The following is a 25,308-nucleotide window of genomic DNA, read 5'->3' as shown; positions in this document are numbered from 1 at the left end:
GCTTCGTTCCCATGGTATTCTTTACTAAAGAGATACTTAGGGCTAGATTGCTGAGGCAGACCCCTGTACGCCTCGGCTCGCCTGTGGTGGGCTGTATTTACCCACAGGTAATCACTATTGCACACAAGCACAATTTTTAGAGAAGCGGCGGTCTGGTGACTGCTGCTTGTTAAATTATGGCGAGCAAGTTCTTGTGAGAATTTGCAGCCGTAGGGCTTTGATAAATTGAGCCCTTAGTTAGATGTCTTGAGTACTACATGGTAGGAAATAGTGCTGCCATCTAGTGTTCTTGCAAATGGATAAACATTTAGTTGATGCCACTTAGTGCTCAAGAGACACGTATGCCCCTTTAGTTTGTCACTACTTTTCAATAAGAGATTCAAGAGAACAACGAAAATGTTATAATAGAAATTAGAAAGTTGTTTAAAATTGCATGTTCCATCTGAATCATGAAGGATTTTGAGTCCCATGTCCCTTTAAAGGGACAGTAAACATCTTGTAATCACAATACATTTCTGTTGTTCTGTTGAAACAAATTAACATCTATTTAAACAGATGATTAATACATATTTTAATTATTTCTGTTAGAGACATTAAATACTTTGAGATGGTTATATAAAATGATGATATATATATAAAAATAAAAAAACTCTGCAATATGCATTCATTATTTATTTTGTTCCCTTTTCCTGTAATCCCATTCTGAAATTGTGAGCATTTTAGTTCCTGTTAGAAATCGAAGTGCCATTGGCATCACACTCTAGTGACCAATTTATAACTGTCCCTTATTGGCCACAGCAGATAAGGTAACCTTAGTTACAACATGGCAGCTCCTATGGTTTTATAGAAACTTAAACGTTGCACTTATTTTGTCAATATTTAAACAGCTAATGAAACTTTAAAAAATACATCTACGTGTTATTCTCAGACAAATCTTTTCTTTGACTACATCATTCTATCTAGCATTTATTTAGTGTTTTATGTCCCTTTAAGTATAAAACACATCTTAGTGCTTTTTTATTACAACAATGAAACAGGCTGTTTAACTTCCCTTTAAGTAAACCCGTAGCATTCCTCTGTACATATGGCTGTAGTGGACATGCTGTACACTTTACCAACCACAAAGGTGTATATTCTAGAGTAGCCTTTGTCTACATTGGCTGATGGTAAACCCTCTCTGGCAAAAAGTTAAACATAACAAAAGAAAACAAAAACTTTAACCCCTTGCTGCTAGAGATATATTTACAGATCTATTTGGCAGTCAATAGACACATCCAGTAAATGTATGGTCTCTGATGATTTTATAGATAACTGTTTAAACGGTAAAAGGAAAGTTTAACCCCTTAATGACCAGCGACGTACCCACTCTATTTTAACAAGCCTGCAGGAGGGAGGGGAGGGTCTAATAGCATGGTATTGTTGCTCGTGGCAAGACCAATGCTATTACAACCAGGCAAACCCTCAAAGACCAGCAATGTACAGGGTATGTCACGGTTGTTAAGGGGTTAAAGAGGAGTTTCCCCCACTACTTTAAAAATAAAATCCCCTCTACTGGATGGGATCTACTGAAAACACCAGTCTGTTTACAAAAAGTTCCAGCAATGTTTTTAAAACCATTACTTTCTAGCAGAAGCAAACCTACATCCCAGGTATTATAACTACTTTTGGATTAGCATAAATTCACCTTTAATATTTGCAAGGGATTTATTTTCAGTAATGGAAAAAGACTTTCTTCTAATAACACTAGCAACACCTTTCCTCTGCATGTCTTTGTTCATTGCTCACTTGCTCTGCTCTCTCTCTCCTGGAGATGCATGTGCAAACATACACCTTTCTTCTGCATGTCTTTGTTTATTGCTCACTTGCTCTTTTTTCTCTCTTCTGGATATGCATGCGCACAGACGTACACCTTTCCTCTGCATGTCTTTGTTTATTGTTCACTTGCTCTGTTTTCTCTCTTCTGGATATGCATGCGCACAGACGTACACCTTTCCTCTGCATGTCTTTGTTTATTGCTCACTTGCTCTGTTTTCTCTCTTCTGGATATGTATGCGTGCAGACATACAATTTTCCTCTGCATGTCTTTGTTCATTGCTCACGTGCTCTGTTTTCTCTTTCCTGGATATGCATGCACACAGATGTACACCTTTCCTCTGTATGTCTTTGTTCATTGCTCACTTGCTCTGTTTTCTCTCTTCTGGATATGCATGCACACAGATGTACACCTTTCCTCTGTATGTCTTTGTTCATTGCTCACTTGCTCTGTTTCCCCTTTCCTGGATATGCATGCGCACAGACGTACACCTTTCCTCTGCATGTCTTTGTTCATTGCTCACTTGCTCTGTTTTCTCTTTCCTGGATATGCATGCGCACAGATGTACACCTTTCCTCTGTATGTCTTTGTTCATTGCTCACTTGCTCTGTTTTCTCTTTCCTGGATATGCATGCGCACAGATGTACACCTTTCCTCTGTATGTCTTTGTTCATTGCTCACTTGCTCTGTTTTTTCTTTCCTGGATATGCATGGGCACAGACGTACACCTTTCCTCTGCATGTCTTTGTTCATTGCTCACTTACTCTGTTTTCTCTTTCCTGGATATGCATGCGTGCAGACGTACAACTTTCCTCTGTATGTCTTTGTTCATTGCTCACTTGCTCTGTTTTCTCTTTCCTGGAGATGCATGCGCACAGACGTATCTCTTGTCTGGAAGACTTACAAGAAAATAAACCTGTTCCTACCTGTTTATTAAATGATTAGATACTAGTTATACTGATGTACTGTAAGAAAGTAAAGAAAATATCTGAATGAAACTGAATATAGAACATTTGTATTTTATTATGGGCATACCTCAGTAAAACAATGCAAATAATTGAAATACAGAAACTCTTAACAGATTTGCTGGGCAACAGGTCCAAACAAATGTGTGTGTGTGTGTGTGTATATGTATGTATGTGTGTGTATGTATTTGTATGTATGTATGTGTATGTATATGTGTATATATATATATATATATATATATATATATATATATATATATATATATAATTTATATTTATATTACACGTGTGTGTATGTGTATATATATTGCATCCTTTTAAATACACATGAACACAAATCCCATCTTCTTGTGTTTATTTTTATTTTTTTAAATCACGGCAGTTGACTATAATACACCTTTTGTTTTTTTCTATTTAAGCAGGTGTCTCTGGAGTCTAATTCTTCAATGAATTCAAACACCCCACTGGTAAGGATTACCCATCTTTCCTCCAGTGAGGGCACCATGCTGGCAAATGTGTCGGAGCTTGGCTTGCCAGCTGATCCTAAGTGGGAGCTACCAAGAACACGGTAAATGTGACTTCTTTAGACTCCTGCCTTTGTTGTCTGGTGTCTTCATTTAATTTGCTTGTTAATCATATGCTGTTTGTTTATCTTTTTAGCTTGACATTAGGAAAGCCACTTGGTGAAGGTTGCTTTGGACAGGTAGTAATGGCGGAATCTATTGGCATTGATAAAGAAAAGCCGAACAAATCCCTAACTGTTGCTGTAAAGATGCTTAAAGGTATGTCACAAATGAGAAATTCTGCTAAACTACCCTAGTACTTCCTAAACTATGTCCTGCGGATTCCTGGTCTTCCATTTAAGGTTCTTAGAAGTTCCATAAGAAAATGGCCTCAGAAGGTTTATCGATTATATAGAGGTGTACAAGATGCACAGCAGCAGCACTTGGCTTGATTTTGATGATTAATTTGGTTTCTGGGAAGGAATATTGCATTTTTTGGCTATTCATTGGCTGATGTAGTCTGGATTCTGCTGCTTGCATGCAGTTGTCTTTTCCAGTATTAGCTGATAGGGAGAAGAGGTTGGATAGCTTATCTCTATCTCTTTCTCTCTCTATCTCTCTATCTCATAAAAATAATGTGCTAGAGAATTAAGTTAATTAGTCCATGGAGTATTTTTTTATTCTTATAGTAAATATGTATTGTATTTGTTCACAGATGATGCAACTGATAAAGATCTCTCGGATCTGGTATCTGAAATGGAAATGATGAAAATGATTGGAAAGCACAAAAATATCATCAATCTCCTGGGAGCCTGCACCCAAGATGGTTTGTGCACCTTTGTCTTTAATGCATAATATTACATAAGTATACTGTTGTAGCTGAATTATACCTGATTTTATGTTTGTGTCATTGCTTTGTACTGTCCTCAAAATACATTTTGCCCTTAATTATCTGGCCTGAGATTAGATAGGGATTGTTAGAATGATCAGTAATTGAGTCATCCCTTTATATATATATATATATATATATATATATATATATATATATATATATATATATATATATATATATATATATATATATATATATATATATATATATATATATATATACAGTGTATGTGTGTGTATATGTATCTGTATGTATATATATATACAGTGTATGTGTGTGTATATGTATATATATATATATATATATATATATATACACAGTGTATGTGTGTGTATATGTATGTGTATATATATATATATATATATATATATATATATATACAGTGTATGTGTGTGTATCTGTATGTGTATATATATATATATATATATACAGTGGTATCTGTATGTGTATATATATATATATATATATATATATATATATATATATATATATATATATATATATATATATATAAAATCTTTTTTTTTATTATTAAAAAAAATATTCCTTAACCAATTAACAAAATCATATAAATAATAACCATTAGCATTTGCAAGCTTAAGGGGACATTATGCACTAAATACATTTTATAAGCATAGTTTAAGGTTATTTCTAGTTATGGGTGCCGCCATGTTGAAATCTAGCTTTCACTGTGTTTTAGTGCTGATGTGTTAGCAACTCTTCTTGAGATACCTAGGTTCCAATATGACAGCACTAATAATAAAAATAATATAATAATAATAATGTCCCTTTAATTGTATGTCATATAAATTTTTATATTTTTTGTACGATAAATGGTTTATATAGCCCTTCCCAGGGTAGGACCTGCACTGTTTAAATGGGTTATGTTATTAGCAATTAACTTGACAAAGCCAATTAGACTAGGTCATGATGCTTAGGCTTTGGAATAAAAGTGTAGAAAAAAAACATTACAATTATTTTCTTTATTAAATAAAAAAAAATGATATACACATATTTTTAATGTTGTTGTAGATAGTTTAAAGTTGTTTTTAATACATGGGTCAAATACATCTAGGCCTAGGGCTGCAAATTTGAAGGACATCAGTCACCAAAAATATTTTTTTTGTATATGATAGAAAAGAACAGTCATGTCTTCCAATTGTCAAGTTCTTTCATTATGCAGTTACCAAGTTATATTTTGTATGTGTAAAGCGCTAGGCGTTGATTAGTTAGAGATGAAAAGAATAACGTTATGAAGAAAGCATAGGCCTAGTGTGGCAAACAAAACACACCCCTTATTTTTCTTTTAAAAAACCCCAGCATAATGCTACTCTTAAAAATGATATAAACATAGCAGAAAATATTAATGTTTATGTCTGAAGCTCTCTTCAGGTAAAGCACATAAAACCTCTCTTCCTCCCAGAACTTATTTCAATAAATGATGCATAATAAATTACATCCTGGACTTAAAAATAACAATTGTAATAAATTACCTTGCCTGAGAAACAGCTGCTTCGTGATGAGGCACAGACAGCAGGAAAAATGTGGCAGAACATAGATTTTCACTGCCAGAAAGGAAATATGTTAAATTGGGACAGAGGGTGCAGTTGTGCTGTGAACATAGTACTTTTACCCCTCCCGGGAAACTGAATAATCATGTGCATGTAATGAACATGGTACTTTTACCCCTCCCGGGAAACTGAATAATCATGTGCATGTAATGAACATGGTACTTTTACCCCTCCCAGGAAACTGAATAATCATGTGCATGTAATGAACATGGTACTTTTACCCCTCCCAGGAAACTGAATAATCATGTGCATGTAATGAACATGGTACTTTTACCCCTCCCAGGAAACTGAATAATCATGTGCATGTAATGAACATGGTACTTTTACCCCTCCCAGGAAACTGAATAATCATGTGCATGTAATGAACATGGTACTTTTACCCCTCCCGGGAAACTGAATAATCATGTGCATGTAATGAACATGGTACTTTTACCCCTCCCGGGAAACTGAATAATCATGTGCATGTAATGAACATGGTACTTTTACCCCTCCCGGGAAACTGAATAATCATGTGCATGTAATGAACATGGTACTTTTACCCCTCCCGGGAAACTGAATAATCATGTGCATGTAATGAACATGGTACTTTTACCCCTCCCGGGAAACTGAATAATCATGTGCATGTAATGAACATGGTACTTTTACCCCTCCCGGGAAACTGAATAATCATGTGCATGTAATGAACATGGTACTTTTACCCCTCCCGGGAAACTGAATAATCATGTGCATGTAATGAACATGGTACTTTTACCCCTCCCAGGAAACTGAATAATCATGTGCATGTAATGAACATGGTACTTTTACCCCTCCCAGGAAACTGAATAATCATGTGCATGTAATGAACATGGTACTTTTACCCCTCCCGGGAAACTGAATAATCATGTGCATGTAATGAACATGGTACTTTTACCCCTCCCGGGAAACTGAATAATCATGTGCATGTAATGAACATGGTACTTTTACCCCTCCCGGGAATCTGAATAATCATGTGCATGTAATGAACATGGTACTTTTACCCCTCCCAGGAATCTGAATAATCATGTGCATGTAATGAACATGGTACTTTTACCCCTCCCAGGAATCTGAATAATCATGTGCATGTAATGAACATGGTACTTTTACCCCTCCCAGGAAACTGAATAATCATGTGCATGTAATGAACATGGTACTTTTACCCCTCCCAGGAATCTGAATAATCATGTGCATGTAATGAACATGGTACTTTTACCCCTCCCAGGAATCTGAATAATCATGTGCATGTAATGAACATGGTACTTTTTGGGAAGGTGAGCCAAGAAGCTATTTAGATTTTTATACAGCTTCAAGAGACTTCCAGACTTTTGCAAAAAATGTATTGGTTGGAAAGGTGGCATTTCTTATCCCGGATTTGTACCCAAAATCCCCATAAAAAAAGTTAATAAGCGGCTGAATTATGAACAATATTTAAAAAAAAAAAAAAAAAAAAAATTAGAGGGAAAAAAGATTTTTGAATAAATTAATAAAATAATTGACAGTAATTTTATTCTCAGCATTACTTTGTAATTTATCCTGGGTAAAAATATCATGAGGAGAACAAAGCATAGAACTACTTTCTTCCTCTCATTACTATTTAATGTTTAGCGAATAGAAAAATGTAATTTTAAAGTAACATTTGTACATTAGGAAATTAAAATATCTCAAAAACTGTTGAGAAAATTAATTGTATTTTTTTTTCAAAATCTAATATAGTAATATCAAATAAATTAAGAAATCATGTAATGAAAAATAGACTTCAAATACTTTTTTTTTAATTATAAAAAAAGCTCCAATTTGTGCAATATTTGCCTAAACATTACATTCTGTGTGTGTATGTATATATATATATATATATATATATATATATATATATATATATATATTATATTATTTTTTTTTTTATTAGAATTTGTAATTTTATAGACCAAAATGCACTCTGTGCTAAACCCCTAGGCATCACCTTATAATGCCAATTATAGAAAACCACTTTGCCTGTAGGTGTTTTAAAGAGACATGATACTCATAAGCTTAATGACTTGAAAGTGATGCAGTAAACTGTAAAAAGCTGAACAAGGAAAATGTTACAAGGAAGATATTTTACCTCAAAATATCTTCAGCTCAAGTGAGTAAATGCTCTTTTATCCAGACCTACTTTACTTTTATCTGTCATCTGCATGGTGACAAAAAAAACAACTAATCACCATAACCAGTGCTGTGTTCATGCTTTGTTTTACTGTGGGATTTCACCAATATCTCATGAGATTTCATAGTAAGCTACCTGACTGTGCCTGTGCATACCAGATGCACTCCTCTTTGCAAGTCCCGGGACAAACATTCTGATTGGTTGCATAAAGTCCCTTTTACAGTGGTATGTGAATTAAAATAGACCTTCCTTTATTTACATAGAGATGTTCATGTGCTATTTTCTAGTCAGCTTTTTACATTTGGGTATGATGTTCCTTTAAGTAGGATTTTTAATGTTTTTATCTGCTTTTAAAATCACAAATATAAAAGTTATTTAACACAAAACTTTCCAAAATTACTTGCTACGTACTTTATCTTCAGGAGAATATTATTCATTAAATATATGTTCCCTAAACACATTGGCGGTATCTTTATTGAATTCATTTTTCACTGCAGCAGCAGTTTCTATATTTAATATGTGGCAGAGAATTGTGGTCCAGATGTGTCATCATTATGTGAGTCATTAGCTGGATCCTCCTGTTTTAGACTTGAAAAGATTATAGAAACTTGAGGTGTAATTGCAACACTGGGCACATTGATTGTATCATACTGAGTATAATTACACTGTTTTTATGACATTCAGAATCTGCCTGTTTTTATTCATCTGTTTTCAAATTCTTCTAAAAACTTCTGTTGGAACAAGAACGTGTATCTAATAAGCTACGGAATTCTGTGGCGCTATAGAAATAAATAGGTTTTTCAGTAACCATATGATTAAAGGGACAGTACACTGTAAAATTGTTTGTATAGTAACATATTTTTAATGACTTGTTATACCAGCTCCAAAGTTTAAAATGTATGAGAAATTGCATCTTCAGGTTTATTTGTGTATATGAAGTAGCTGGTTGTGAGCTTTTAAACCACAGCCTATTACAATGGGTTGAGTTTCACGTAATATCAGATCTCATTATGTTATCACTTTGTGTACACACAATTGTTTTCTTATTTTATATTTGTCTGGAAAACTAAAGCTCAATACATAGAGAGAACAATGGAAAATTATAATTTTATTACTTAACTTTCCTGCACCCCACTGTGAGTTTAATTTCTTCTGCTGGCTGTGGTCACCTAAGCTATTCAATAGCTGAGACTTCAGTATCAAAACTTACAGTATAGGTTGGGAAACCACAAGCTAAATCCGCTATTTCAAATACCAAAATAGGGGTAAAGGAGCTACTTGTAAACAATTTAATACACTCAAGCAGGTAAAATGGATCATTGGAAACAATTTAAATGGGAGAAATGTTTTGGGTGAACTGTCCCTTTAAACAGTTTGAGATTGTAATGTAAAATGTTTAATTATGGGTAGTAAAAAATATACATTTTTTTTGTTTTTTCTATAAAGTAATGATTCAGATAGGGCATGACATTTTAAACAACAATTTACTTTATATCATCAAATTTGCTTTGTTCTCTTGGTTTTCTTAGTTGAAAGCTAAACCTAGATATGCTCACATTCTAATTTCTAAGCCCTTGAAGACTACCTCTTATCTCAGTGCATTTTGACTTTTTCACAGCTAAACAGCCCTAGTTCATGAGTACCATAATAGATAACATTGTGAACACTCATGTGGAGTTATTTATGAGTCAGCACTGATTGGCTAAAATTCAAGTCTGTCAAAATAACTGAAATCAGAGGGCAGTAGTCTGTAGAGGCTTAGATACAAGGTAATTAGAGTATAAAAGTATATTACTATAACAGTGTTAGTTATGCAAAACTGGGGAATGGGTAATAAAGGGATTATCTATCTTTTTAAACAATATAAATTCTGGAGTAGACTGTCCCTTTAAACTATTAGTATAATTGTAATTTAAAAGATTTTCTTTTTAAAGTATATGCTTAAACATTGAATAAGCGTTGAGGGTGTTTTTTTTTTGTTTTTTTTTATTGTAATATTTCAGACTTACAAATGACTTATTTTTTTGTATAATGACGTGTGAAGTGATAATTTTATACAATTGTGTGCAGGTCCACTGTATGTTTTGGTGGAATACGCATCCAAAGGAAACCTACGGGAATATTTAAGAGCGAGGCGACCCCCAGGCATGGATTATTCTTTTGATACCTGCAAAATTCCAGCAGAGCAGTTGACTTTCAAGGATTTGGTTTCCTGTGCATACCAAGTGGCCCGTGGCATGGAGTATCTAGCGTCTCAAAAAGTAGGTTCCCTTACACCTTCTTCTGAAATTCTGGTACCCTGCTTCTCTAGTGTCAAACGTCTGCATGGCAATCCTTCAGCATCATGAGTTGTGAGAGCTAAAACCAACCTACACAAAATGTCCTCAGTCAAATGCATAAATCTAGAGAACCAACTCTCTAGTGTAGTGTAGCTTTTTCCTTAACGCATTTTATTTTTAAATTCATTTTTCTTTTCTTAGTTTCGTATCTCAGCGCAGTGTGAATGTTTGTTTATTACTGGTTACATTATGAAGCCTGTAGCACAATTAAAAAAAAAAAAAATCAACATTCTTGACTTTATAGCCTGCAAATGTGTTTTTTTTGTTGTTGTTTTGTATTTTTTTTTTTATTTTTTTTTTTAATGGAGGATTCTTTTTGGTGTTGAATGTCATTTTTAGTACTGATTTATATAGTTCAGCCATCTTCCTTTCCCAAACTTTTCTGGTATTTTACTTGGGATAATGCATTAGACTGACACCAAAATTTAAAAAAATAAAAATCGTCACAAGATCTGTAAAAAGCAAATATATACACTGGCGCCATCTATTGTCTCTGCCTGGCACAACAGACAGCAGTAAAGAAGGTTGAACGGTTCCTAAACATTTTTCTTCTACACAAAGATCTGAGAACAGAAATGTACATGCGTCAGGAAATAATTATCTTTACCCTAATTTAAGAGTATATACAATTATTTCTGAGTTAAATTATTTATCATTTAAATCTGATAGTGATGTCACACATGATTCCACCATCTAAAAATATAGTTCTAAAACATCAGTGGTGTTTTTGGCTTTGAATAGTCATACCAATACTATATTATGTGTGTTCTATTGGTTCATTAAGAGGTCACTAGTGGATTTAGTTACCTTTCTGGGTGTGTCAACCAGCAAGTGAAAAAGAGGTTAAAATGTATTATGATTCATTCGGTTGGGCCAACAGATACCAGAGTTTTTCAGCTGCTGCATACACCCTATGTCAGTCAGTGTGGCCAGGCAGGGTAATCTGCAGAACAATGAAAAATAAATAGGCTTAGAATGTAATGGATGAAAGGGATAATTAATTGGTTTAATGACTTCACTTTTCATAATGCAGCAAACAAAATAGGTTTCTTAGTGACTGTGCTGATATACTGTCTGTTATTTTGTTATATTAAAGTACAGTGTGCTAGATCATTTTATTATTGGTCTGGTGTTTGCATATAACCATGTTTAAGCACTGTACGGTGATTAAACACATAGTTAAAGTCAGTTCAATGTACTACTTGTACCTAGTTGCTCACATCTAGTAAGCCAATGACGAGGCATAAATGTGAGCCTACTTAGGTATGCTTTTCAATAAAGAGTACCAAGTAAATTTCATGATAAAAATAAATTAAACGTCTCTTAAAATTGCATGTTCTGTCTGCACAATGAAACTTTAATGTATACTAGACTTAGTAAAGCATTTTAAAATTGAAATATGTTTATATTTTCACTTCAGGTAATAACATTATCAAAATGTACATGAAAATATCACAAGGCGTTTTAGTTTATGGATTCTCTGCATTTATTTTCAGTAAATCTAGCCACAGACTTCTGTTTCGACCTTTTGACTTGGTCACGCTGTGAATCTTTACAGGCTTATACACAAGGACATACCTATTATTTGACTATAATTGATAGCTTTCAATTTAGAAAAAAAAAATATCTTCCTGAGCTCTATAATCATGTTTTCTTGTTTTTTCTTTTTTTTCCCCCAGTGTATTCACAGGGATTTGGCAGCCAGAAATGTTTTGGTAACGGATGATAATGTGATGAAAATTGCAGACTTTGGTCTGGCCAGAGATATTCACAACATAGATTACTACAAGAAAACAACAAATGTGAGTAATTTATATAGAACACACAAAACAAGTGAGAATATGATAAAATCTTATTAAAAACAAAAATGCATATCTTGGTACAAACTGAACTTTTAAACCCCATTGGCTGCAACATATTTCTATGGAATTTATTGCAGCACTCTGCGGCAGCCAATAGGTTAAATGTTGTCCTACCATTCTCCGTGGACCAAAAACTAATATATAAACAGTCAGATTGCTGACTGAGCTCTGATGTCCATTGCAGATTAAAATGTAAATATCATGGCGAGTTACTTTTTAATTTGATTCCATGCGGCCATTGTTTTTGCTCAGTCAGAAGATAAAGTCAGCAGTTCTTAACAGCTGAATAAGATAGTGGATTAGAAGTGGTCATTGGGTGGTGTTATTGTGACTGCATGAATGTGCTGATGTTGTGATCTCCTTTGTCCTGGCTATTACAGGGTCGGTTGCCTGTGAAATGGATGGCTCCCGAAGCATTGTTTGACCGTGTCTACACTCATCAGAGCGACGTGTAAGCACTTCTCTTCCAGATAAACAGGGTGTAGTGCTAAGCATTTTATTACAAGAATGTGCTGCCATCTAGCTCTTTATTAAATTAGTTTATAAACTGTAATCTTCTAAAACGGCGTAACTTGTTGCATTTATGGGGCTGTTCCTCAAATGTTTATGTTTGTTTTATATACACTCATAGAAGGAGCTTCTGTTTTAGATAAAGGGACATAATACATTTTTAGAATGTAAAAAAAAAAAAAAGAGTAGTTAAAACTTTGCAATGTACTTTTAAATTGTTTATTTTGCCCACTGTTCCTGCAATTTAACTCTGAAAAAAATTGTTTTCAAATTCTGAGAATTGGAAGTTCTCACTCCAGACTTCACAAACCTAGCTTTGCTTCTACACTGCAAAACAATATAATATTTGGTAATACGACAATTTAATATATTCTAATAAAATGACAGTGACTAGCCTTGTCTAGTGCAATAATAATAATAAAATAATAATAAATAAAAAGGCTGGATTGGCTTCTCCAAATAAGGAAAGTGTTGAGTTTTTTTGGCCGTAGGAAATAAATTGCTATAAACAAACTGTGCTTGTATTAAGAACGTTTTCACACTTGAACAGTGTGAGCAATTTATTGCGCGACTGTGTAAAAGTCTTGTAATTACAAGGTGTTTTTCATGTCACTTTTACTTTGCTCTTGATCTGTGGCCATTTTTCTGATTTGTTTTATTTATATATATATATATATATATAATATATATATATATATATATATATATATATATATATATATATATATATATAGGGAAAAAATGAGTCACAAGGATGAATTGCTTTTAGCCTTGTATTCATTTTGTGGTGTTCTTTATTTTCTTTCTGAAGCCTTATCTCTTAATTATTTTCGTTGAATTCCATAGTCCTGTTAAATTGGTGCTTATAATAAAAAAAAAGTTGGGTGTCACTTAGCTCCATTCATGTCCAAAGGTTCTGTATTGCAGCTCAGTGTATCAAACCATGAATAATTTAATTTGTTCCATTGAGTGAAATCCCAACAAAGACACACTGGGGTAATGGATGAGCTGTCACCCATCTGATTAAATGCTCATTTCAATTTCAGGCTATGTGCCCAAATTCCTTTTTTTTTTTTTTTTTTTTTTTTTGTTATTGAGTGTGATCAGCAGTGATCTCAACGTAACTTGGAAAAAGGGCCCAAGCAGTTAGTCATGCTATTGATAAGTTTAGGTTTTATTTGTGTTCAATCTTGCAGAGCTAATACTCTCCTCCACAAAAAAAAATCCTAGTGAATTTTAAATGTCTTATTTTAATTCCCAGATGGTCGTTTGGCGTGCTTCTATGGGAGATCTTTACATTGGGTGGTTCTCCATATCCAGGGATTCCTGTAGAAGAATTATTTAAGTTATTGAAAGAAGGTCACCGAATGGACAAACCAGCAAACTGCACTCATGAACTGTAAGTCACCTTAATGTGCATATTAGATAACTGCGCATACAATCTTGTATAAAGCCGTTTTATTGAAAGCGCTAAAGCTGTTTTTTTTTTTTGTTGTTTTTTTTTTTAAAATGGTGCGGGTAAACACAATGTTTTTTTTTTTTTTTTATTATTCTTTTTCCTTTCAGGGCTGAGATGCATATAGGTTTATAAAATACAATATTACAGCAGATGGTTTATAGGAGATTGTATTAATTACTTTGTGGTGTTTATTGTAAAACAAGCACACATTTAAAGTAACATAAAACCCATTTTTTGTTACATGATTCGGAGAGAGTATACTATTTAGAAACACTTACCAATTTACATCTTTTAACATCTCCTTGATTAAGGGCAGATTGCAGGCCCAAAACATTGTCGCTTTGTACCTTTTAGAGTCTGTTATGGCAGAATTTTGCAATAATGTTTTAACAACGTTATACACTTTTAAACACTAGATGGTGGCTATTTGTACAATGTATGGCTACCATATATAGCTCCAGAGACATATATACACTATTTAGGTAAGCTCTTTAACAAAGATACCAAATGAACAAAGAAAATTTGAAGTAAAGTGAAACGTAAATGTGTCCTCTCTGAATAATGAAAGAAACATTTTAAGTGTCCTGTCCCTTTTTTTAGTTACATGCATTTTAACGCTGTATGTAGTTAGTGGGATTTTGTAGTCAGTTAAAGAGGTTGTTTCTGTATTTTTTTAATTTACGTTGCTATCTTAAAAAACAAATTGTCACGTAGAGGCATGTCTCTCTCCACCAATAAACAGAAGCAGTTGTCCTTATCCGCCAGGGAGGATTAGCAGGCAATCCAAGACAAATTACAGTTAAAAAATAAGTTTCAGAGCAATGTAAAACATGCATAACTTTCACAGTGCAATCATCTGTATTAAGTAGAGCAGGAAACTGCAGATGTTGATAATCGTAAAACATTTTTTTTACTAGTTGCATTTAAGTATTTTTTAGAAAAAAATAAAAAGCTGATGTGCAACAAAGTTGTCACCAAACCTAACAAATTGTAGTAGCTCGTTATTTTAATTCGGAGTTCTTCAAACCTTTTTCCCCAAAACCCAGTGCAATGATACCACATACGTTCGCTACCTTATTTTTATGGTTGCTCTGAAAATTTCTGAAGTAATATTAAGGATAGCTGCAGTTTTTGGCAAGGTGATTGTAGTCACATTTCAAAGTGTTGTAAAAGGTAATAACACACACACTCTCATAAAATACACACACTTTAATACAACACACTCTCTCATATAACACGCACACCCAGACACTACACACACACACTATCATATAACACAAACACACACACAGATACAACAAACACACTCTCTCATATAACACACAAACCCAGACACTACACAGATACAACACACACACAAACACACTCTCTCATATAACACACACACTCGTATAACACACAAACCCAGACACTACACACACTTTAATACAACACACACATACACTCCCATATAACACACACACATGCTTGCATATAACACACAAACTGTAATACAACACACACACACACACTGATACAAGACACACCACACACACTCTCCTACAACACACACACTCTCTCATACAAGACACACCACACACATTATCCTACAACACACACACTCTCCTACAAAACGCACGTCGCCACCCAGTAAAAAAAGGTGTTGCAGTCCAGTTATGGGTCCTGACCTGTGGTAAGAAAACACGTTTTAAGTTACATAATTTATATTGATATTTTATGCCTGTCTTTTAGCTATATGATAATGCGAGAGTGCTGGCATGCTGTTCCATCTCAACGGCCAACCTTCAAGCAGTTAGTTGAAGACCTTGACCGTGTCCTCACTGTAACATCTACTGATGTAAGTATTTGTGGTTCTGTCTTTACCGTTAAACATATGCACTTTTGTTTAGTTTTTAAGGTGTAGATAAGTAAACATAAGGTTTGTATAGTAGATTTTTTTAGGTGAACTGTAAGTATGAGATCCATTCTTATGCTTGTAAAGTATACATAGAGCACTGGTGTATCTGTTCAGAACAACTTAAAATATCTGGGCAAAAGTCACAGTAGGGCTATAGATAGAAGACACAAATCTCAATAGATGAGTATCCTAAAACGAAAATACAGTCTGACTGAAATAAGCAAGACCTTACAGAATGGTACATTTATTCATTTATTTTCCCAATTGAATTCTGGTGCAGCAGCATTTTGCTCCACATTGACCTTTTGTAAACATAAAGCAAACAAAAGAGAGCAACTTATAAACTCTAATTACAATACAAACTCTAACAACAAACACAGAATAATTCCAACAATATAACACCCATGTGGAGGGTTCAAAATTTGTTGAGGTTGTTGGAGACATCAGGGACATCATAGTCTGAGAGAGGTGGCAAGACTGTTTGTTGTGGAGGTGGTAGTGTTAAGCCTAGATGAGTGTTTCTCAACTCCAGTCCTTAGGACCCTTAACAGGCCAGAGTTTCATTATATCTTAACTAGAGCACAGGTGAAATAATCATCTGAAGGGTGAGAGCAGGTTAGTAGCCATGGTTACTGATCAGATGATTATTTCACCTGTGCTCTAGTTAAGATATAATGAATATCTGGCCTGGTAAGGGTCCTGAGGAATGGAGTTGAGAAACAGTGCTCTAGATCATATGACAAGTTAACAAAGGTCTGCCTAAATATGCTCTTGATGCAGCATCATTTTTTATGTGTTAGTTCTTGTTTTTAGTGGTGTTTGAAGTAAACTTAAAGTGGTTTACCCTGAATCAGTGTAATATTCTGTTAGCGTCAAGTAATCAACTAGTAGTCTTGTCACCTTATGTCTGAAAATCTGCTGATCCTCCGTATGTCACAGCCACCTCAATTTTTGTCATGTAACAGATTTGGCATAAATTAGTCAGCATGGAATCTAATTACACTTATGAAAAGGCTAAAAGCAGAATATGTAAATATGCTTGGATGAATAATCACCGCATTTAGTAATAAATCAAGAATAACGTTAATCCTCAATTTCAAGAATATATACGTCTATTTTCTTATTTTATATTTTCATGTTTTATATTCTATAGTATTGAAAGTAAAGGTTATTTTAATGTGCATCTACACATGGATGTGTAGTCACAAATTACAATAAATTCCTGATATCAAACCTGGATGATCTGTGAGCGTGTATATTGCAACTGTATATAATATATTTAATATTTGTACAAAATACCTTGTGCATTATTCTAGAAATTGCACCATTTTAATCCCTTAATAGGGCAGGCCTCGCCGATAGCAATGAAACCGCACTATTTATTCATACCTAAGGCAGAGAGGCACGCAGAAATAGTGTGGTCTCGCCACTAACAGGGACACCCACTCTCCTACAGCCCTGAAAGCTTTGTGATAGTCAAGATTCTTAAAGCAGATTGAACTTTTTTTTATTTTTTTATTATTATTTTGACCCCATACAGGCTGAAATGTATCCAGTGGGATCGTAATAAATAAACATGCAACATGCATAGGATTTGCTTGATCAGTGCAGGAATTCATTTGTTTCTGCCTCTAACTGGCCACTGCAAAGGAGACTAGATAAACATACTCAAAATACATTTCCAGTTGTATTTCCCTGGGCTGCAAAACGGTGTTACTTTGCTAACAAATCCTTTTAAAAGGATAGTAAAGTCCAAATTAAACTTTCATGATTCAGATAGGGCATGTAATTTTAAACAACTTTCTAATTTACTTCTATCATCAAATTTGCTTAGTTCTTTTGTTATTCTTAGTTGAAAGCTAAACCTCGGTAGGCTCATATGATAATTTCTAAGCCCTTGAAGGCCGCCTCTCATCTGAAAGCATTTGACATTTTTTCACAGCTAGAGGGCATTAGTTCATGTTTTTCATATAGATAACACTGTGCTCATGCACGTAAAGTTATTTAAGAGTCAGCACTAATTGCCTAAAATGCAAGTCTGTCAAAAGATCTGTGATATGGAGGCAGTCTGCAGAAGCTTAGATACAAGGTAATAACAGAGGTAAAAAGTATATTTCTATAACCGTGTTGGTTATGCAAAACTTTGGAATGGTAAATAAAGGGATTATCTTTCTTTTTAAACAATAACATTTTTGGTGTTTACTATCCCTTTATGCATTTATCTTGCATGCAGATATTTTGCAATGCAGGATGTATAATATGTATATATATAAAATCTATTTTAAAGGTCATTTAACCAAATTAAACGCACATTTGGGGTGATCCTCTTCATGGCTGTAAGGGGTAGCGAGAATTTTTCGTATAATAGATCTTGGTTATTTCCATAGGATTCCTAAGCTGTAGTGTGAGGTTGCGCAGCAGTTCTAGATTCTTCGTTTACTTGGAGTTCTCCGCATACAATGGAGCACTGTGTCTTGGCAGGAGACTTTATTTTCTTACACTTAATTGGAGCAATTTGTGTGAAATGAATGAAGTTACTTTGAAAACTGCAGTCTCAATTACTTTATCCAAATCATTAGGAGCCATGAAGATCAGAACTTATTTTTCTGGTGAAATTATACTAAATAGCTCTTTTCATTAAAGCGAGAAAGTGGAATAATTAATATTTGCAAGTCACATTTAATAACTCATTTGTCAGTTTAATCTGGCTAGTGTTCTTACGGAGTATACGGGACCTTTCTGGTTATTCACTGCTTGCACTGAATTAAAGCGACAAGAAGCATAGATTTCTATTATGCAATTTAAATAGAACCTCTATAAATGACACAATCCTTTACCTAAATAAAAAGTGATCTTAAAGGGATATTGTACTCAAATGTTTATATGATGAATTTAACCCCTTAAGGACCAGACCACTTTTCCATTTATTGACCGTTTGGGACCAGGGCTATTTTTACATTTCTGCGGCGTTTGTGTTTACCTGTAATTTTCCTCTTACTCATTTACTGTACCCACACATTATATACCGTTTTTCTTGCCAGTAAATGGACTTTCTAATAATTTACTATTGACCCCCCCAAATCTGTTACACATCTACAACCATCAAAAAACACCCATGCTAAATAGTTTGGAAATTTTGTCCTGAGATTAGAAATACCCAATGTTTACACGTTCTTTGCTTTTTTTGCAAGTTATAGGGCAATAAGTACAAGTAGCAATTTGCTATTTCCAAACCATTTTTTTTTTTTTTTCAAAATTAGTGATAGTTACATTGTAACACTGATATGTCAGGAATCCCTGAATAACCCATCAAATGTATATATTTTTTAGTAGACAACCCAAAGTATTGATCTAGGCCCATTTTGGTATATTTCATGTCTCCATTTCACTGCCAAATGCGATTTAAATAAAAAAAAAAAAATTGTTCACTTTTTCACAAACTTTAGGTTTCTCACTGAAATTATTTTGAAACAGCTTGTGCAATTATGGCACAAATGGTTGTAAATGCTTCTCTGGGATCCCCTTTGTTCAGAAATAGCAGACATATATGGCTTTGGCTTTGCTTTTTGATAAATCGAAGGCCGCTAAATGCCGCTGCGCAGTGCGCACCACACTTGTATTATGCCCAGCGGTGAAGGGGTTAATTAGGTAGCTTGTAGGGTTAACTTTTAGCTTTAGTGTGTGTATATATATATATATATATATATATATATATATATATACATACGCACGCAGTATCTCACAAAAGTGAGTACACCCCTCACATTTTTGTAAATATTTTATGATATCTTTTTATGTGACAACACTGAAGAAATGACACTTTGCTACAATGTAAAGTAGTGAGTGTACAGCCTGTATAACAGTGTAAATTTCCTGTCCCCTCAGTACACTCACTACTTTACATTGTAGCAAAGTGTCATTTCTTCAGTGTTGTCACATAAAAAGATATCATAAAATATTTACAAAAATGTGAGGGGTGTACTCACTTTTGTGAGATACTGTGTGTATGTATGTATGTATGTGTGTGTGTATATATATATATATAATGTCTGTGGTGTGCCTAATCCATTTGAAATCATCTCAGTGTTATTTGAAATCTTGCATTTTATCCAATTAGTGCTGGTTCTTGCATAATCATCATCATTCTCCACAGGAGTGAGCACAGTGCTATCTATATAGCACACATGAACTGGCACTGTCAAGCTGTTTTGCTAGATTTAAAAAGCACTGATATAAGGGGCGGCCGCTGGGGCTTACAAATAGGCAAATGGTGAGATTGTAAAGTATATTAATATAACACTGTTGGTTATGCAAAGCTGGAGAACGGGTAGTGAAGAAGACGTTATTTATCTTTTTAAACACTAACAAAAAATCTAATTGACTTCCCCTTTAAGTGTATTACTCTTTATATGATCTTTGAAGTTTTTTTGTTTCTTTGTTCCTCAGGAGTACCTCGACCTCTCTGTACCGTTTGAGCAATACTCACCAGCGTGTCAAGATACTCACAGCACCTGCTCCTCCGGGGACGATTCTGTCTTTGCACACGACATCCTGGCTGATGAACCATGTCTTCCTAAACACCAGCAATACAACGGTGTCATCAGTACATGACTTAAGCAGAACTGAGACACCAGAGGAATGTAGACTCAATTCATATGGACAGAATTGCCCAAGAATAGTACTTTTTTTTTTTGAGCCGTAGAATTTACTTGCTGTATACAAAGTTGAAGCACTGTTTGGCCTGAAGGAACTAATCTTGTGCCAAGATATACACATATATAATACACAGTATATAGAATGTTAAGCTAGGGGGGCTTTTACACTCCTCTAGTGATCCGCTACCGAGTGCCAGAGTAACCAATCGGTGCCTGCAATACAAGGACAAGACGAGCTATGCTTTGTGAAGAAGAAAAAGATTGTAAACCTTTTATTTTTATGCAATCTAATGAACCTTTATGGATGAACACTGCTACTATCTTCAAGCATCCACATCATTTCTCAAGGCGTCTTGCTACAAGGTGAATGCTAACGGAACACCAATGTATATTTCTCAAACTAGCTAAAAATAAAGTGCAATTACTTAGACATAGCTTTTATTAACTTGAAATGTATTTATCTTGTTTATAAATAAGCTAGACAGCCCTCTTGCAGTGACAGTCTTATATAGAACTGAAAATATCCCAAACTGGTAAAAGCAATTCTCACTTTATATTCAGCCTTATACTCATTTTGGCTTTAGAGCATAGATCAGTATTTACAAACTGGAAATTAATCTGCAATTTCCTTTCATCAAAGAAAATATAACATCATATAAGAAATAGGTCACTGCCTGTCTTATAATTGATTATTTATAGATCACAAATACGTTTCATTTTAATAAATAACAGAACATTTTTATTTTTTTTATTCATACTCACTGAGGTCCTATGTCACTACATCTTCATAATGAATATTATGTCGAAATTATATATAATTCACTATAAAAGCAATGATTTTGTATACAATTCTAAAACGATTTATATGAAAAATGCTCCTACCTATCAGATATGCTTGTAAAAAAAAAAAAGGCTTAAACATTAATGAAAGAAATTTAATATATTTTGAAAGAAACAGAAGCAGTTTCATAATATATTGTTTTTGATGCAAAAAAAGAAAAATATGAAAGATACAAATAGTAATTTTAAATTTATTGTAAACCTTCTAAAAGACATATTCAGTCTTTTAAAAGCTTTACATAGTATCAAAACTATATACCATTGCAATAGATTGTAAAACTTCAATTTATGGTGAAATTTGCGGGATACTTGTAGACAGGAGGCATCAGATTATATCTGAATGGTTTTATTGCAGAATTTATTGTATATAAAGTACATAGTGTAATAAAGAGATTGTATTTGCAGAATTGTATAAATGTACTAATATACTTACAGCGTCCCTTTAAAAGAAATGTTTTTTTTCTAAAATAAGATGTACATTGCAATCTAGGATAACACTGATCTGGAAATTGTATTATATAGTCACAGTTTTGTTTTAAAAATTGTATTTTGTTAACATGTATATTTGTAAAGTTATTTATAGACTTTAACACTTATTACTTAAGATAGATTAGCCTTACTGTGAACACCACATATTCACAGGTTTTAAGTTTAACTTATTAATAGTAAAGAGAAACTATATTCTGCTTTCTTTTTTTTTTTTTTTTTTTTTTTCTCAAATCAATTGTAAAAATGTACAGTCTTGTAACTGCATTTAAAGGGATATGAAAACCAAATTGTCATTATTCAGAAAGCGCATGTGGTTAAACCATTTACTTCTATTGACAAATGTTTTTCATTCTCTTTTTTCCTTTGTTGAAGGAGTGGCATTGCACTACTGAAACCTAGCTGAACACATGTCCGCTAATGACAAGAGGAATATATGTCCAGCCACCAATCGGAAGCTAGCTCCCAGTAGTGAGCCTACCTAAATGGATATGACACCCAACGTTTTTCTTTCATGATTCAGATAGAGCATGCAATTTTAAATAGCTTTCTAGTTTTACTTCTATTCATTTTTCTTCGTTCTCCTGGTATCTTTTGTTGAAAACCAGGGATGTATTCTTAGATGCCGGCCCATTTCGGGTGCACTATATAGCAGCATTTTTACAAGAATGTCATCCACTTGCAAGATCACTATATGGCAACACTGTTTCCTGCTATGTAATGCCCCAAATGCCTACCTAGGTATCTCTTCAACACAGAATATCATGGCAACGAAGCAAATTCGATAATAGAAGTAAATTAAAAATGGTATGTTCTGTCTGAATCACAAAAGAAAATGTGTGGGTTTCATATCCCTTAAGTATGCTTTTCAACAAAAGGATACCAAGGGAACAAAGCAAAATAGATATTAGAAGTAAATTGCAAAGTTGTTTAAAATTGCTATTTGAATCATGAAGGTTTTATTTTGGCTTTACTGCCCCTTTAACAGTTATTTAAATGAGCGTGTATGTATATATTTGCTGTTAGTGCAAGGGAACAGCACGGTTTCTCAAAACTATTTGCAACAGTTATTTTTTTTTAATGTTTGTTTAAAAAGATTATCTAATTTATATTTAATTTTTACCTTTATTTTCATTGTGCTTTATGCTTACATTTTTCAGTAGTGAGGTTTTCCACTGTTAAAACAAACCATGGTTAACGAAGGAACTTTTATTTTTTTTGTATTTGCTATCGGAAGTCTCATTCAACATAATTAGTGGTAAACTTAAAAGAATACATCAAGGTATTTTGGAAAATCAGCCAGTTTTAAGAGCTGTATTGTGTGAAACCTGATTGTATTAGTTTTGGTTTATTAGATTATCCTGGATTGCAATGCAAATGATGCTAGTATGTTGCAATACATAAAATCTGTGGGTCATTTTAAAATAAAAAATAATTTTGAAAAATTATAGCCATTTCTTTTTTTTCATTTCTTCTTTGTTTCTTAATTAATAACCAATGTCTTGAATGTTAATATTTTACAATGTTTTTTTTATTAAATCTTAAAATGCTGAATTTGGGGAATGGCTATCAATGAATGATAACTTCATTTATTTAACTCTTAGCTGGCAGAAAGGGCTACAATGTGTTGCTGAGCAATGTGTTGAAGCTCTCATTGACAGTGAAAAGATAAACCATTTCCAAAGAGAGAGCTCCAAAAATTTGAAAAATCTATACATATTTTGCCCTTGCATGTACCAGAGTGTCAATTAGCAAACACATTCATGTTATTTTGAGAAAAGGGAAACCAATGGCACTACTTATTGTATTTTAAAGACTTTATACGACTCTTATTATTAACTATCTTATATAGTGAGATTTGGTTATTTAGAGTATGGTGCTGTGTATTGTATTTGAATTTAAGGAGCGTTAGAGGGTAAAGAACCCCCTACTGGAGTATACACTCGTATCACTCTAAAGTCTTATGACACTATGTGTCAGAGTATTCTTAAATTTTAATTGTGTACTGTAGGTAGATGGTCTCAGATACTAAGGAGGGGTCAGAGATAATTTATTAAAACATAACTTTTAATAATATGTCTTATTACAACTTTAAGGGAAAAACTTAAAAACACACACTTATAATAATCCTGCATAGGTCTAAATACACACAGATATAAGTCAGTAATGATATACTGAAATTGAGAGGAGAGTAAAAGTAAGTAAATCATCAATTTATCTTAATAAGGATTGCAACTTCATCTGCTCGTATTCCTTATACCTGATATCTTGTGTTGCTGCTTCCAGGATACAATACACTAAGTATTTGTAGTTATGATACTTTATGTTCAACTTGTGAGACCCCTAATACAATAAGTTGTAATAGTGTCCCTTAGTGGATGATATTCGTTGGGCTTATTTCATGGAATATATATTATTCCGCTTTATTAGGGTCCGTATTATCAGATCAGGAAAACACTGCTGCTTGTTTAACTTAATTTACAGACGAGCAGTGAAAATGGCAACAGATGTTGCTTTATTGCAATGAGTTACTGCATTGTTTTAATATATTTGTGTTAAGTTCTATAAGCTTAAAGGGACAGTCAACACCAGAATTTTTGTTGTTTTAAAACATAGATAATCCCTTTATTACCCATTCCCCAGTTTTGCACAGCCACCACAATTATATTAATATACCTTTCTTTCATGTAATTAGCAAGAGTCCATGAGCTAGTGACGTATGGGATATACATTCCTACCAGGAGGGGCAAAGTTTCCCAAACCTTAAAATGCCTATAAATACACCCCTCACCACACCCACAAATCAGTTTTACAAACTTTGCCTCCGATGGAGGTGGTGAAGTAAGTTTGTGCTAGATTCTACGTTGATATGCGCTCCGCAGCAAGTTGGAGCCCGGTTTTCCTCTCAGCGTGCAGTGAATGTCAGAGGGATGTGAGGAGAGTATTGCCTATTTGAATGCAGTGATCTCCTTCTACGGGGTCTATTTCAAAGGTTCTCTGTTATCGGTCGTAGAGATTCATCTCTTACCCTCCCTTTTCAGATCGACGATATACCTCTTATATATACCATTACCTCTGCTGATTCTCGTTTCAGTACTGGTTTGGCTTTCTACAAACATGTAGATGAGTGTCCTGGGGTAAGTAAATCTTATTTTCTGTGACACTCTAAGCTATGGTTGGGCACTTTATTTATAAAGTTTTAAATATATGTATTCAGAACATTTATTTGCCTTGACTCAGAATGTTCAACTTTCCTTATTTTTCAGACAGTCAGTTTCATATTTGGGATAAATGCATTTGTTTCAATCATTTTTTCTTACCTTAAAAAATTTGACTTTTTCCCTGTGGGCTGTTAGGC

The 25,308-nt window shown here is 33.8% G+C and overlaps 1 protein-coding gene across 7 annotated transcripts in view; it reads left to right on the top strand.

Moving 5' to 3' along the window:
• The window catches only part of FGFR3 (fibroblast growth factor receptor 3), a 125,148-nt gene extending 101,750 nt beyond the window's left edge, over positions 1–23,398 (top strand). For 5 of the 7 annotated variants that reach the window (XM_053704228.1, XM_053704227.1, XM_053704224.1 and 2 more), the window contains 9 exons: positions 3,198–3,346; positions 3,439–3,560; positions 3,997–4,107; positions 9,973–10,163; positions 11,921–12,043; positions 12,484–12,554; positions 13,875–14,012; positions 15,804–15,909; positions 20,416–23,398. In XM_053704228.1, coding sequence (XP_053560203.1) covers positions 3,198–3,346; positions 3,439–3,560; positions 3,997–4,107; positions 9,973–10,163; positions 11,921–12,043; positions 12,484–12,554; positions 13,875–14,012; positions 15,804–15,909; positions 20,416–20,580 — 1,176 coding nt within the window. In that variant the 3' untranslated portion in view covers positions 20,581–23,398. The remainder of the gene's footprint in view (positions 1–3,197; positions 3,347–3,438; positions 3,561–3,996; positions 4,108–9,972; positions 10,164–11,920; positions 12,044–12,483; positions 12,555–13,874; positions 14,013–15,803; positions 15,910–20,415) is intronic. The other 2 variants (XM_053704225.1, XM_053704222.1) reach the window with 1 other exon arrangement.
• Positions 23,399–25,308: the final 1,910 nt, after the last annotated feature.

This window comes from Bombina bombina, chromosome 2, assembly GCF_027579735.1.
Source record: "Bombina bombina isolate aBomBom1 chromosome 2, aBomBom1.pri, whole genome shotgun sequence".
Classification (NCBI taxonomy): domain Eukaryota; kingdom Metazoa; phylum Chordata; class Amphibia; order Anura; family Bombinatoridae; genus Bombina; species Bombina bombina.
Note: the sequence above shows the minus strand (reverse complement) of the source record. Positions and strands in the feature narration are given on the sequence as shown.